The following is a 13532-nucleotide window of genomic DNA, read 5'->3' as shown; positions in this document are numbered from 1 at the left end:
GTACTCACTTTGGCAGCACTAATGACTGTGGCAGTGTAAGACTGAATGTTGTCTCCACAGGCTCCACCACGGGATTGATGGCATCGGATCAGCTACAAGAAGAAAGACAGCAACCAAGTAACTACTATTAAACTACACAAACCCATAACCCATTACCATAGCTCTTATTTATCATGTACAGTGGTGTGTTTTTTCCTACAAATAGCAAAAAGCCCTGCTGAGACACTTAACCCCTTTTTATAATCTTCTGGGTGCCACCCAGACTGTCGCGTACTCAACTCCAGTTTTCAATTACAAGATGAGTAGTCACTAAGAATTCATAAACTTTGAAATGGTGGGATTTTTGGTCTGGCAGCAATACCACAAATAAATTTAAATAAATATAATCAAAAGCTTTAGCCATGTATATGTAACATTAAATATCAGACATTCTAAGAATCTGAGTGTGGCTTTTTATGACTAGCAAGCAAAGAAATGACAAAGGAAAAGAGCTACTTTAAACTTTACATTTAATAGATTAAAAGAATGTACATGGGGTTTACTCTATATTGCCTTCCTTCAAAATTAATAAATCAAAACAAGATTCTTCTACCTGACATCAACTTACAAAAGCAGGTTTTGCCTTTGAACACTAACTAACCATAGAATCTGTGCTTCTGACTAAATAAAATGGCAGAAACCTATAGATATTTGCTGGTTCAAACAGAACGTGTTGCCTGCTTAACTGTTCTAGCTAAAAGAAAAATAAAAATCACTGTAAAATGTGATTGTTTCTACAGGCTTTCCATTCCTGCTTATATTTAAGCATCTAAATAAAAAGAGTTAAATGAGGGAGAAAGGGGACGTCCACAGTCAATATACCTGGGAATACACAAGCCATTTAAATTCCTTTTGTGATACAATTCTTTTGCTGATCAGTGGCTTATATTTTTGGCAGCGGTACTTTTTAAATCCCAGGCTGACTGGTTAAATTTTACAAAACCACATAGGCGTGGCATTAGAGGAAAGACAGGCCTGAATTTGGAGAGAAATCACTTGTGCTTGAAAAGGTGTAACAAATAACATTTCTAAAGTCCGCCTCTCTGATACTTTCTGGTTCAGCTCTAGAAACAGCTATTCCAGTCATAGGTGGAGCGGAGAAAAAACATCTGCTTTGAAATAAAAATAAGGCATTAGAAGTTGAATTTAAAGTTTTCAAACATTTCAAGCTTTAAATACACAACCACTTCTCTGGTCTAGGGCTGGGTAAGAACAGTGATAACTGTTTTGCTTGGCATCTATTTTCTTCTTTTGCCTCTAGAAATAAAAGAAATTAATTCAACATTTTCTTTTTTCTTTTTTTTCCTGGAGCCTAACAATTTCAGCAATGTTAGAAAGTGGTCGTGTTAATGCTAGTTCCTAATTTACAAAGCGCATTGCTGTGCTGTTTCACACAAACTCACTGGCTCTGTCCAGACTCAGTTTCCCCAAACAGAACTTCAGAATCTTCACTTGCCAGTTTTTCAGAGGTGTCTATAATCAAGTGCTTTAAACTTTTTAAATGCAAAATGGGTGGATTATTGAGTGACCTCACTGAAAACTAGCTGTCTTCTCCGCCTATGCTACTTATTTATGCCCCCCAAGTTCATGATCTTAAATTAAATGTGCAGAGTAAAGATTTGACATGTATGAATACCACAGCACAACCAGTGTGGGTCAAAGATTAGGTCTGTCATCGTTACGCAAGTCCTCTTATGGATTATTTTTTTCACATAGCTTTTTTCCTGAGACTTTTTCTTTTCTTTTCCCCCCCAATGTATACACAAAAGCTAGAACGAAATCTAGAAACAAGAGGCAAGTATTTTTTGAAATTAAACCTTTCCTTACCTTATTTTCTGCATAAGCAAGCCAACGGCTTCCAAGAGCAATAGGATTCATGTTTGGCCCTGGACAAGGATAGCAGCCTAAAAAGTTTTAAAAAGCAACATTAAGAAATATCTTAATGACTTATTACAAAGAATTTTATTTATTGCCAAGAAAACAAAAAGTCTAAACAAAAAACTTTCAATTGTTAATATCACTCAGTAAATGCTTGCATTTTTGTTCCTAAAGATAAGACTGTGGTTAGATGAGCTATTTTGAACAGTTAATTATGTGTAAATACTCATTTTGCCTTAAGTCTGCATTTTTTTAATGCCATTTTGATACAGTAGAGTGAGAGCAATATTTAAGTTTGACTGGATGGTTCTATATCTTCACATTTTAATTAATTTTACTTGATTGACACCTTTCTCTTGGTCAACAGTTTCAGTTTGCTTCAAGCTCTTCTAGATTTTTGTGTTATGAAAGGGTGCATTGTGCTTTCATTTCTGTTTTTAATAATTCTACATACAAGCCCTTAGCCTCTCAAAATACTTTTGCACACACTTAACTTTACACAGTGAGAGAATCTGTAATTCCTTTAAGATCAGTGGCAAAGTTTCCATTGTTCACCTGCTTCTCATTACCTTTATATTATCATTAAAAATACATATATACACATACATAGAGATGAACATAAAATAGAGAATTATTCATGAGGATTAAAAGGTGAAATTTCCTATAATAGAAAGCCAGTGAAAATAGCTGTGAAAGAAAATATGTCAAGGCTTAAAATTAAGCAGGCCCACATTAAATGCCATTTAATATATAAAGTCTGAGTTAAAAAACAACAACAAACAACAAAAAAAAATCACCCCCCCAAAACCAACAACCAGGAATACCACACCATTAACTATTAAAATTTTAAAAAACAGAATTTTAAATTACGAAGACAATTAAATAATGCTTAAACCTAAATGAAAAGCTTAAGTAATCTACAATTAAAAGTAGCATGACGACTCTCATCCTAATTGCTATTACTGTCCTATTGCCATGTCCTGTTTCACCTCCTTTCTTTCTCGTCATTTTAGATCAAGCTCTTTCGGGTGGATGGCTGCTCCTTCGACATCCACACGTAACCTTTGCCTGTATTTAGTGCTCAAATCCTACTGATGTATCTGAGCCTTCGTATTCCAGCCCTGCCACTGTAAACGTCCGTGCTGCGTGGTTCCAGCAGGCTGATTTCAGTAGGACCCTTTGTCAAGGTAAGAGTCTGAAAGTTCAGATACTGAAGTCACACAGATGGAGCCACAAAACTGTTTACTAATTAGTGCTCTGATAATAAAATACAAGTTTGAGTGTTCAAACTTAAGCTAGTAAACTAGGATGACCGTCAGCCACATGTGTAACACCATTCTCGAGAACAAAATCCATTCTGGTGCACTAAAACAAATATATATATATATATATATATATATATATATATATATAAAACTATTTATATATATATATATATATATACACACGTGTGTGCGTGTGTGTGTGTGTGCGTAAAAGAAATATTGCATAAGGGGGGAGAGACTGGGGGAAATTAAGTGACTACCAAGCAAATGGTTAATCTCAATTTTCATCAGTTCTTAGGGTAATATAGACAATTTAGTAATTCATATTCTCTCACTGGTTGGCCAAGAAACAAAATGTTTAGAAACACAGACATGTGTGTCTCATTTAAAGGAGCCCTGGTTTGCTGATCCTGTATCACAGGCAGAAGGAGCACTGAGATGAGGCAAAGAGCATTTCAGAGGAACACATACAACCAATAACTGCCATTTATTGCATAAAATCCTACACTGCATTCTAAGAAGCAACATATTTTAAAAAAAAGACGCAGCTAACTAAGCTTCTATTTCCCCAGTCTCTTGCGTCAGACTCTTGATACTGATCTGCCAGCCACAGCGAGAAAAAGCAAACCTGTTCACCACCTTCCTTCTGCCAGTATCAGGGTCTTTCTGAACAGGCCCCAAAACAGTCCAGAAGATTTAGTGAGGACAACAGACTTCTAAAAGTTTAATGGCATTATTTTCAACGCTTGTAAAATGGGGCAGAAGGTGCATGGGAGGGTGTAGCACACAGGTGTAAGTTTAAACTGACGTTTGACAACACTTAAAGACACGTTTGATGGCATTTTCTTGGGCATGGGCAGAAACAGCTGCTATACAGTTCATACTGTCTAAGATAAACAGCTCTATTTCATTTTTTAGAGCATAGCAGTGAGAGTATTGCAAAATTCAAAAGATCACAGCAAGCTATTTCAAAGGTCATAAAGCAATGGAAGGAGAAAAGCAGCAATTCATCCAATTAAATCCATCTCAGGCCAGGAAAGCAAAACCAAGTGAATATTTTGTAAGGCCTTATCACTGCCTTGATCTCAGGAAGGAAAGCGAATTCTGAAGAGATGATGCCGCAATTGTTATTGCATTCCAGAAGTGCATAAAATGTGGGTAGCCAGAGCCTCTTAAGGAACAAAGCAAGCAAAAAAAAGGTTGTAAATACAACCCTAGGTTGTAAATACAAACGTGTTCTTCCGATGACATTATAGATCACGACCAGTAAGGTTGTAATGCTCACTTCTGCTTCGGCAATTCTTACCTGGGTCAGAAAAGACATTCAGGTCCCCCAAACTTTATTTTTTTTTTCCCTTTTATGTATAAAACACAGCATTAAGAGCTGTCAGAGCATAGCCCTCATCATATAAATCTCTACAGTGACTTGAGAATCAATCACTTGCATTTCCCAAACTCTGCAAGCACCTCCTAACATCCTTGCAGCAGAAAACAAAAGGAGTATCAGCCAACAGACGCACGGTAACAACGAAATGCAAGCCATTCAACAACTCGTAACGAAAAGAAACGTCTTGCTTGGAAAAGGGAGCTGTTCTCAATTACTTCAGTTAGCTGAAGTAAATGAAGAACTGTGAAAAGCATTATTCTTCAAATCAAATATTAATCAAATAACAAAAAAGTTGCTTAGAAAAACTGCAACTGTCTTCACCAAACCCACTGTAGGTAGTTTGTTCCATGAACTGGACTCAGTCAATCAGACACAGCTCCACACACAAATCAGCCAATTCTAATAATAACCTCCACAGAGGTCAACAATTCAACTCAGTACTAAACTCTACTCTCCGATACGAGAAACAGCATAAAAAAAAAAAAAAAAAAAAGAGCTATTTCCTCCCTTTCTTTTCTTTGCAAGTCTCTGCATTTTGGAAACTTGCAGCAGTACAAGGATAAACAAAGGGTTATACTTTATGGGAAGGAAAAGCAAATTGTTTTTCTGCTTTCCAAAAAAACAGCTGGAGTCAGCAGAACATCATCTACTAGGCAAATGAAAAGACAGACACAGCGTGACCTATCAAGTTCGGCCATCCAATCATTACCAGCCTAAGTCTCTTAAAGATTAACTTCTATTTCTACTAAACTTCAAAACAACTGAGGAAAAATCCATTCTAAGCAATAACAGCAGCAACTTTAGCATGTTTACAATAGGAATGAACATAATGAGAATGCAGAACTAACTGTCAAGAAGACCAAAGTTTCCAAGTTTTAATGACAGTATGGAGAGGTCATCCAAGAAAAGATCACTCGGGGAAAGTTCTTCCAAAAGTACAGCAAAGCAAGCAAGTACTAAAAAACATCTGATCTTACAATATCCTTTACTGGGACACCCACAAAAATATAGGTGAAAACCTACTGGAAACTATTTAAAAGTTTTTAAGTACAGTGACTCTCTCCCTCTGTGCTCTATAATGACACAGAGAGGAAAGGCACCACTTGAAAGCTGTGAAATGGCAAAAGTAGAAAAAACACTATTTTGAAAATCTGAATCAAAGTGCAAGCTTGTCTGCTAGCTCGATTAAGTTCCTGCACCCAAGAACTGCAACCAGTGCTGGCCTAAGCAACAGTGATGAATAGGAAATGGGCTCCAGGCTCCCTCCGAGCAGGCACTGGGTGAACAGCCGAGGATTTCACAGGCAGCGCCCTGATACCTGCTATGCTGTGCCTTGGTTTTTCCATTTCCAAGACACTAGTGTTACCTACATCAAAATGGTACCTTTATTTTAATTCTTTATCATTACAATTGCTTAGTTTCTTCCCATTTTTTTTAATAACTAAATTATAAAATTATAATCTGAAATAAGCATATAGTTTGTGATTATTTGGATTCAAAGATGGTTTTAGCTTGCTTGTTGCTGTGCTGACTTTATATATTTGGTTGTACTGAGAATACAGGAATCCTAGAAGTTAAAAGTTCTCCAGAGAGCTATACAAATGTTTGCTCAATGAGTGAGCAAAAAGAAGGCATGTTTATTTTACAGTACTTTCAATTACTTTAATGAAAATCTCTACCACCTTTTGGAGATTCATATCCCTGTGCCCATAATACACCAAATCACCTCCCCTGATCATCTCTAAAAACTCACACAAATATCCACTTCTCTGATTCTAGATCTTTCCATTGGTCTGTGCTCCTACAGAAAACTAAGACGCCAGTCCTTGTCTTCAATGGTTTTCAAAAAGCTCATCCTCTAGCTTCAGTGATGGCAGTGTGAATACACAGACAGCAGCCAAGAAGAAAAAAAAGCAACACATGCCTCTCCTCCCACTTAGCTTTTAAACAAACAACACGTTGGGAAAATACTGTTAAGAGGAACAGGGCCATTAAAAGTCCTGTCAGCTAGAACAGAGATTAAGCCAATAAATCACAAAACATCCCGCTATTAAAACTTGAACCATTGCTGTCGGGGCAGCTCTCCATCAAGCTCCACAGCTTCTTCATGAGAAAAAAAAAAGCTTAAAGAAAAAGATACATACATATATGAATATAGATATAGATAAACCCAAAAGCCCGGTATGTGATGGAGACTAGGGCACTAAACACTGAAGGGATTCCAAATATCCATAAAAACGTGGCAGTTTGATACTTCACATCCAAGCACACAGTTGTTGGAACCCCAGAGGCAATTAAAAGACTACAGGTATCTAAGCTTTCACCCGCTCAGTTCTTGTGGAGGACCAGAGCTGAGCATCTGTCACCCGTGATACCGCTAAAGTCCAGCCAGTGGACTTTGGACGTGCTCTGAATGTGTGCTCTTCTCATTCATGAACTATGAGGTGTCTGAGGGACTCAGCATATATACCAAATATAATAGATACCAACATAACCTGTTTAAAAAAATACACACAACGCAGGTGGAGGACTGGTATTTTAATAACAATTTTCCCCTAGAAGTGAGTGCTGTCATAGTTTAGGCTGTAATTTTTTCATTTGGTCCTTCAGAAACATCCTACACAGCCTGAGTGGCTCCATTAATGAAGAGCGAAAAGATGATCTTATCATGCCAAATTATTCAGACATAAATATGCACTAGAAAGCGATATTTCTGTCCAAAAAAAATCTGACACTAACAGTCAGAACTTGTCTGAGCTAAGTCAGAACTTATTTTCAGTTTACAAAATGATGTACTCACAACGCAATATGGCTCCTTACCCAGAGTACAGCTACAGCACCTTCCCAGACCTCACTAAAATGTAGTGTAAAATGACGTGTGGTAAAGTGGTGCAAATTAACATGCAAATGGGTAAAGCTAAAAGGGAATGAAAAAGCCAAATCAGAAGCATCCAGACCATTGCTTTTCTTCAAACACATCCCAACATGCTTATCTTCAGACACTACCAGTTGTTTTTTAATCTCACAACATATTGTAGGAACTCTTATTCTCTACACTTATTTTTATAGTCCAGGAAAATAAATAAAATATAATTAAAAAAATCTGTTTCTGATATTTGCCAGGCTTTCATCCCCTCTATCTTGACTTTGTTTTTACTCTTTAATGAAAACCATTTTAGTAAGTCCTTCTTTTCTTTTTTTTTAAAATGTCAGTTTAATAGGAAAACTTCCTTTTTCCATAATTTTCACTGCTTTCTTTTCCCCAGTTGTCTCTGATTTCATCTGCACTGATATATACTCATCCTTTTTTTGTATCAGTTTTCAGAATTATCCTCATAATTACTGTATATTTTTTAAAAATGGATATTCCACACCTTGTATCTGTGAGAAATGCACACTTGTATTGATCAGTTTTATTTCAAGCTACTTCTCTGTGTGAGCAGTTATACAGTATGTGGGTATGGGCAGTATTATTAAAAAAACTTTTTAGGATTCTGTCTCTAATCCCAAACAACGGAAGAAATTGCATCTCTTCAGTATGATGAATATGACATGGGGACAGGATACGGCAAACACAAGGAGCGCTGGGCAGGGCAGAGATCTCCAAGCGCAACCTACATCCTATGGCAAAACCAAGTGAAACCTTATTGAGAAAGCAGATTACTGGATAAAAAAAAAGATTTTTCTGTTTCAGTGTGTGGAGAAGTTCATTAGACATATGTCATCTTAAGTGCATAGTGGTTTTAAACACAGTTTTCTGATCAAATTCCAAAATACATAACTCTCTTCAAACAAAATTATTTGCCTTCAATAATTTGAGGTATTTGCCAGGTATCAGTAAAAATCTGTGAAGCAGTGGTACTGTGTATTTTTAAATGAATAGCTACAATAACCCACCAAAGCTATACTACTTTTCAGTCACTGATTGTAGTTTATAATCAATTAGTAATCTTTATCTAGGTCTTACGAAATACACAGCACTCTGTAGAAATGAAATTACAAAACTACGTTCTTAAATCTCGCAATCCAAAGCAGCCAGAAAACAGATCCATGACAGAGAACACAGAAGAGAATATACAATAAATAACGGGTAGAGTGAGTGTTGTTGCAAAAGCATTGTTTATTCCAAAGCAAACAAATCATTTAAGTTGTTTTATCTAATAATTTTTGGTTGGTTGTTGTTTTTTGGTTTTGTTTTGTTGTTTTGTTTTGTTTTCTTTTTAGCATCACCAAGTAAACCAAATTTATTTGTTTATAAACTGTATAAAGTAATATTGTTTATAAATTCCTCTGGGTTCCTTCTAGATAAAAGGCCCTATGTAAATGTTATTACTCTCATACTGTCACATACTTTCCAAAACTCTTCTATTGTTCTTGTACTTCCTTCTGTTTAAGTATCACCCATTAAAACTGAGCAAAAGAGCAAACCAGCAGGATGCACCCCACTGTGAAATCATGCTTGCCACCCAGGGCTGCCTTATTTTTTATTTTTTTTTTTTTAAATCAGTGGCGTTATCACTAGTAAAACACCAAAAAACCCCATCTAGAAATAAAGTGACAAAGTCAGGCCACAAATGCTACGTACACCATCGTCACCTGCCTTTGCAGGGCAAGATCCATAACACACATCATGTTCACAACAGACCCTGCCCTGCAATGACTCACATTGTGTGCTGGATTGGAAGAACAGAATTCCCTCTCACAAGCTTGGGGAAGGACCACAGATTTTTCTTTTTTTTTTTTTAATTATCGTTATTATCATCATTATTATTATTGCTGTTATTATTACTACTACTATTACTATTAGTACAGAGACCTCCTTTCCCTGTCAAATCTATCATGGCAGTTTCAAGTATTTTACTGTTACTCCATAGGTCTAAGACCAGTACCAGAGCTTTTACTAAAAATATCTGTGGCCTTTAATGTTCATTAGGCTTGGTTGTTTTATTTAGCACAAATTTGACTCATTTCAGGAAAAAACTATGTTTTAATCTCAGATTTACTTTCTTTTTTTGTTCAGAGAATTGGACATTGATAATTAACAATGTTACTATAGAGGTTGCTGTTTCTGTACAGGACAATGTAAGATGGCTTTGTTTTGGCCTTTAATATTAAGGATTTGGGTGCTTTAGATAAAAATAACTTGCACAGAAACAAACAGCACTTCCTGTTCTACATATAATTTTTAAAAGTGTCAAACCGAAGAGATATGATAGATATACATCTTGGGTACCAATGCCTGCTTTCTGTCTTTACACAATTTTTCTGTTGTATTTACACTTTCCTGCAATAGAGCAAAACACCCTGTAAGCAAAGATGACATTTGTTTCCATAAATCTACCACATTGTCCTAAAGACCTTTTTAAAAAGTATTTCAACATTATCCTGCAATAGTGATACAGCGATGCCCACATTCAGGAAAAAAACACTCTTCTAAAAAATGCTTTTAAAATTAAAAGCAAAATCAAATCAACATCTCTCAGGGATGGCAGTTACAAGTTACATGAAGGGGTATGTGTTCATAGATATATATGTGTGTGTAAAAATAAAACCATCTTATATACAATCCACAAGAATATACTTGGCTTCTCTTCACTCATCAAGAAAATATTGCGAACCAGGAGCTCACTTCCCACCTGCCTTAAGGACTTTTGATCTAAACTGAAGCACCTCCCTGCTCAGAGAGAGGAATCCTATCAATCATTATACTATGTGGGATATCCAGGATAAATGCCACTCACTGATCACAGCTGAGAGGGGAAACGTGTGTTCTTCCAGAAGTTCCGTTTGTAACTCTTCAGGCATTAAACCCTTTCCTAAGACATCCAGTGTTTTCACTTCAAAGCAAAGAGATCAAACTGCTCCCTGTGTGCCGATCAGGGAAAAGGAATTCTAACAAAGCTAACAAAAACGTACAAAAAAAGCCTAGATGATTTCCAGATCAGACCTGTGACAAACTGAAACCATGATATTATTTCTTGCATGTGAATGTCAGAGAAAACATGAATACCAAATCCAAACTGCAGATTGGAGTATCAAACGCTCTTTGGTTTTGTTGTTTTGGGGTTTTTTTATGTATTTTGAGAGGTGCAGGTGGGGTGCATTTAACATATACTGAATAACTTTTGGCTTGCGGTTAGGCAAGTCTTTTGAGACTTTATATACAATAAAGTACTCTGACTAAAATCTGGAAAATTACCTCTTAAGGCTCTAGCTGTACAGCATCAATAGAAATGTGGTGCCAGCTAATGGCTGCAATAACTGTCTTCATCCCTAGAGAATAATGGATGGAGAATATATCAATATGAGGAGTGGAAGGGCCAGAGAAACCGAGCAGGCACTTGTTGTCGGACACAAAGATGATGCCACATGCATGATGTTATCTGTGATTATCTTTACTTAGGGCCCAGGGGGTGGGAAGGATATTCTTTACAGAGAAGAAAGTATCCATCAGGCCATATTCATAATCATCAATGTTCCACTAAGTAAGCATTTTTGGAGAAGGGTTGAGGGAACACTGATGTAATAGAAATCAATGAAATTCAGCTTTTCTGCATCTATTGTTTAGAGCAAAGTAGGGGGAAAAAAGCCTGTACATCCCTTTCATTTTTGATCACTCAGTCACATGCAATACTCAGAAAAAGGCTTCGAAGGAAATCTTAAGTGAACAACAATAAAACTCTTAACTATTTAAAAATCCGTTTAAAACCCACACCTTGACATTCACAACTACCAAAGAAACACCTTCTTATTACAAGCATCAGATGAATTTTTTTAGTTTGGCCATGCGAGCACTTAAACCAGTGTAGGATGCTAAATTACTGTCTGGCTTTATCTTCCCCTTGATGCAAGCCCTCTCTTAACAAGATAGAGTTGGCCCCAAGCGTAAGCACTGTGGAAGAACAGAGTGCCGTATGAAAGGTACTGCCTTGAGTTCTTTGCAGACTGATGCTATGCCTTTCCTTAGCAGACATTTAAAAATAAGAATACCACACAGGGTAGATTACAGGATATCCTAGTAATTTTTCTGCAATATCTGCAGTGTGTTTTCCCTTCAAGTTTAAGCACCTGTTTTAAACTCACACAGCAAGACTGGAACACCTCTACACTGAGTTTTTGTTACAAAAAGCACGAATAAAATGCACTGGCTCTCTGCCATTCAAGTCAAATCAACACATTTCCATCTAATCACATGCAGAAAAAAACCCCAAAGATTAGTACTGTCAAATTTCCTCAAGAAAAATCAGGAAATGCAGGAGTTAAACATTCCAACAGCAGCACGAACTTGACCATGTTCTACATCCTGAATATTTTATGGTATATTTATTACAACAATATATTAAGCTATACATTCAACCACAAAAACAAAAACAGAAAGACAAATACTACTCATGTGCTACACAGCTGCATTAGCATTTCTGAGGAGCACCAAACTTCAGAATTCCTGACACTGGTTTTAATTGCACATTCTGCATTTCATTTCTATGCATAAATTGTCAACCAAATTGACAAGAGCTTCTGCTTAATTATGTTTGCTTTTTAGCTGTCTCCATGAGCTTCTAAGGCTCCCACACCCCTTAGTTGATATGGATGGAAGGTGTGATTTCTGTATCACCACCAAATCTTCTTGAAAAAATAAAAGATTTTCTTTTTCTACACAGTGGTTTACACAGCAACAGAAACGTCTTCAAAGATCTAAGGATTCTCATTTAATACTTTTGACCTTTTATGCCGTTGCTTCTGACCAAAAGCAGTCAGATAAAACAGCTGAGCATCTTCCTCATGACAAAAAATTCGCTGGGCAGGCGGTGACATTTGTACTGCCCCTGTCCAGCTGAGGATGGGTCCAGATGGGGCACTGGCTGACTGTCCTGCAGAGCAGGGATGCTCCAATAATGGAAACAAAGAGGCCTATAAGACCTTTTGCTGAGCTTCCTTTCCAAGGGTTTCTATTTTTCCAATTTAAACTGACAGTGCCCTTTCCTAAATTAAAAAAAAAAAAAAAAAAAAAGCAAAAAAAAAAAGCATGGCAAAAGAGCCCAGTTGCTGGCCAGTTGGCTGACTATCAAAAATCTACACTGTTAACTAGGTAGCTCATTTACATCAAATTTCAAACACATCAGAGTAACTTAAGCCTCTAAAGATATACTCTTAGGTCAAAGATTTCAGCACATACAAAATCTGAAAGCTTAGACAAAAGCTTTACCGCAGCCTTCAACATGCCAGAGCGTAACACCCGCTTGATAGCGTAAGCTATTAAGTGAACCAACTAAGCTTCAAAATCCTCAGGCCAACTCTTCACCAGCACAGGTCCAAGAATCCCATCCACCTTGATAAAAAGCACACCTCTCTCTGCCCAGTCACACCCCGTCCCTGGCCACGGGCAAGCTGGGCTGGGGGCTGGGGCGGCAGCAGCTCCAGCTGGCTGCTGGGTCCCCCAGCCTTCCGAAATGCCCAGCACAAAATGAGGGGTGTCCTTAACTGAGCTTTGGAACCCAGGAACTAGAAAAAAGTTTGATAATATCTTCAGTTTCTTGGATTAAAAACACAGCACGGCTAAAGGAATATACTGTGAATGGTGGCGTTTCAGAGTGTGGATTTTCAAATAATTTGGTAAATATCTCCAAAAAGCTTTATTTTATCCTCTGAATTCCACTGTTGTTGCACAAAAATGCATGGCAAATCAAAAGTTATGGGTAGGAATAGGATACTCATGTTTCTCAAAACACAGTTCAGTGGATTCATTTTTAAAAAACAAATTGCAGTATCTTTAAAACAAAACAAAACAAAACAAAACAAAACAAAACAAAACAAACAACAAAACACCAACAAAACCCAACAAATAACTGGAATTAGAAAAGCACAAGAATTGTCAAAATACATACATCATTGAGGGGTTTTTTTATTTTTGATCTAAAATAAAAGCAAAGCTTGTACCCTAATTCTCTTTGGTGGAATAAAAA

At 36.9% G+C, this 13532-nt stretch overlaps 1 protein-coding gene across 11 annotated transcripts in view; it reads right to left on the bottom strand.

Moving 5' to 3' along the window:
• Window positions 1–13532, bottom strand: part of BCAS3 (BCAS3 microtubule associated cell migration factor) — a 372048-nt gene that overhangs the window by 300426 nt on the left and 58090 nt on the right. For all 11 annotated transcript variants that reach the window (XM_033004736.2, XM_033004738.2, XM_033004743.2 and 8 more), the window contains exons 10-11: window positions 1867–1943; window positions 9–92 (exon numbers count right to left, since the gene is read on the bottom strand). In XM_033004736.2, the coding sequence (XP_032860627.1) occupies window positions 9–92; window positions 1867–1943 (161 nt within the window). The remainder of the gene's footprint in view (window positions 1–8; window positions 93–1866; window positions 1944–13532) is intronic.

The sequence above is a fragment of the Tyto alba genome, unplaced genomic scaffold (genome assembly GCF_018691265.1).
Source record: "Tyto alba isolate M040663 unplaced genomic scaffold, T.alba_DEE_v4.0 Super-Scaffold_19, whole genome shotgun sequence".
Lineage (NCBI taxonomy): Eukaryota > Metazoa > Chordata > Aves > Strigiformes > Tytonidae > Tyto > Tyto alba.
This window is presented reverse-complemented; position numbering and strand designations above follow the sequence as displayed.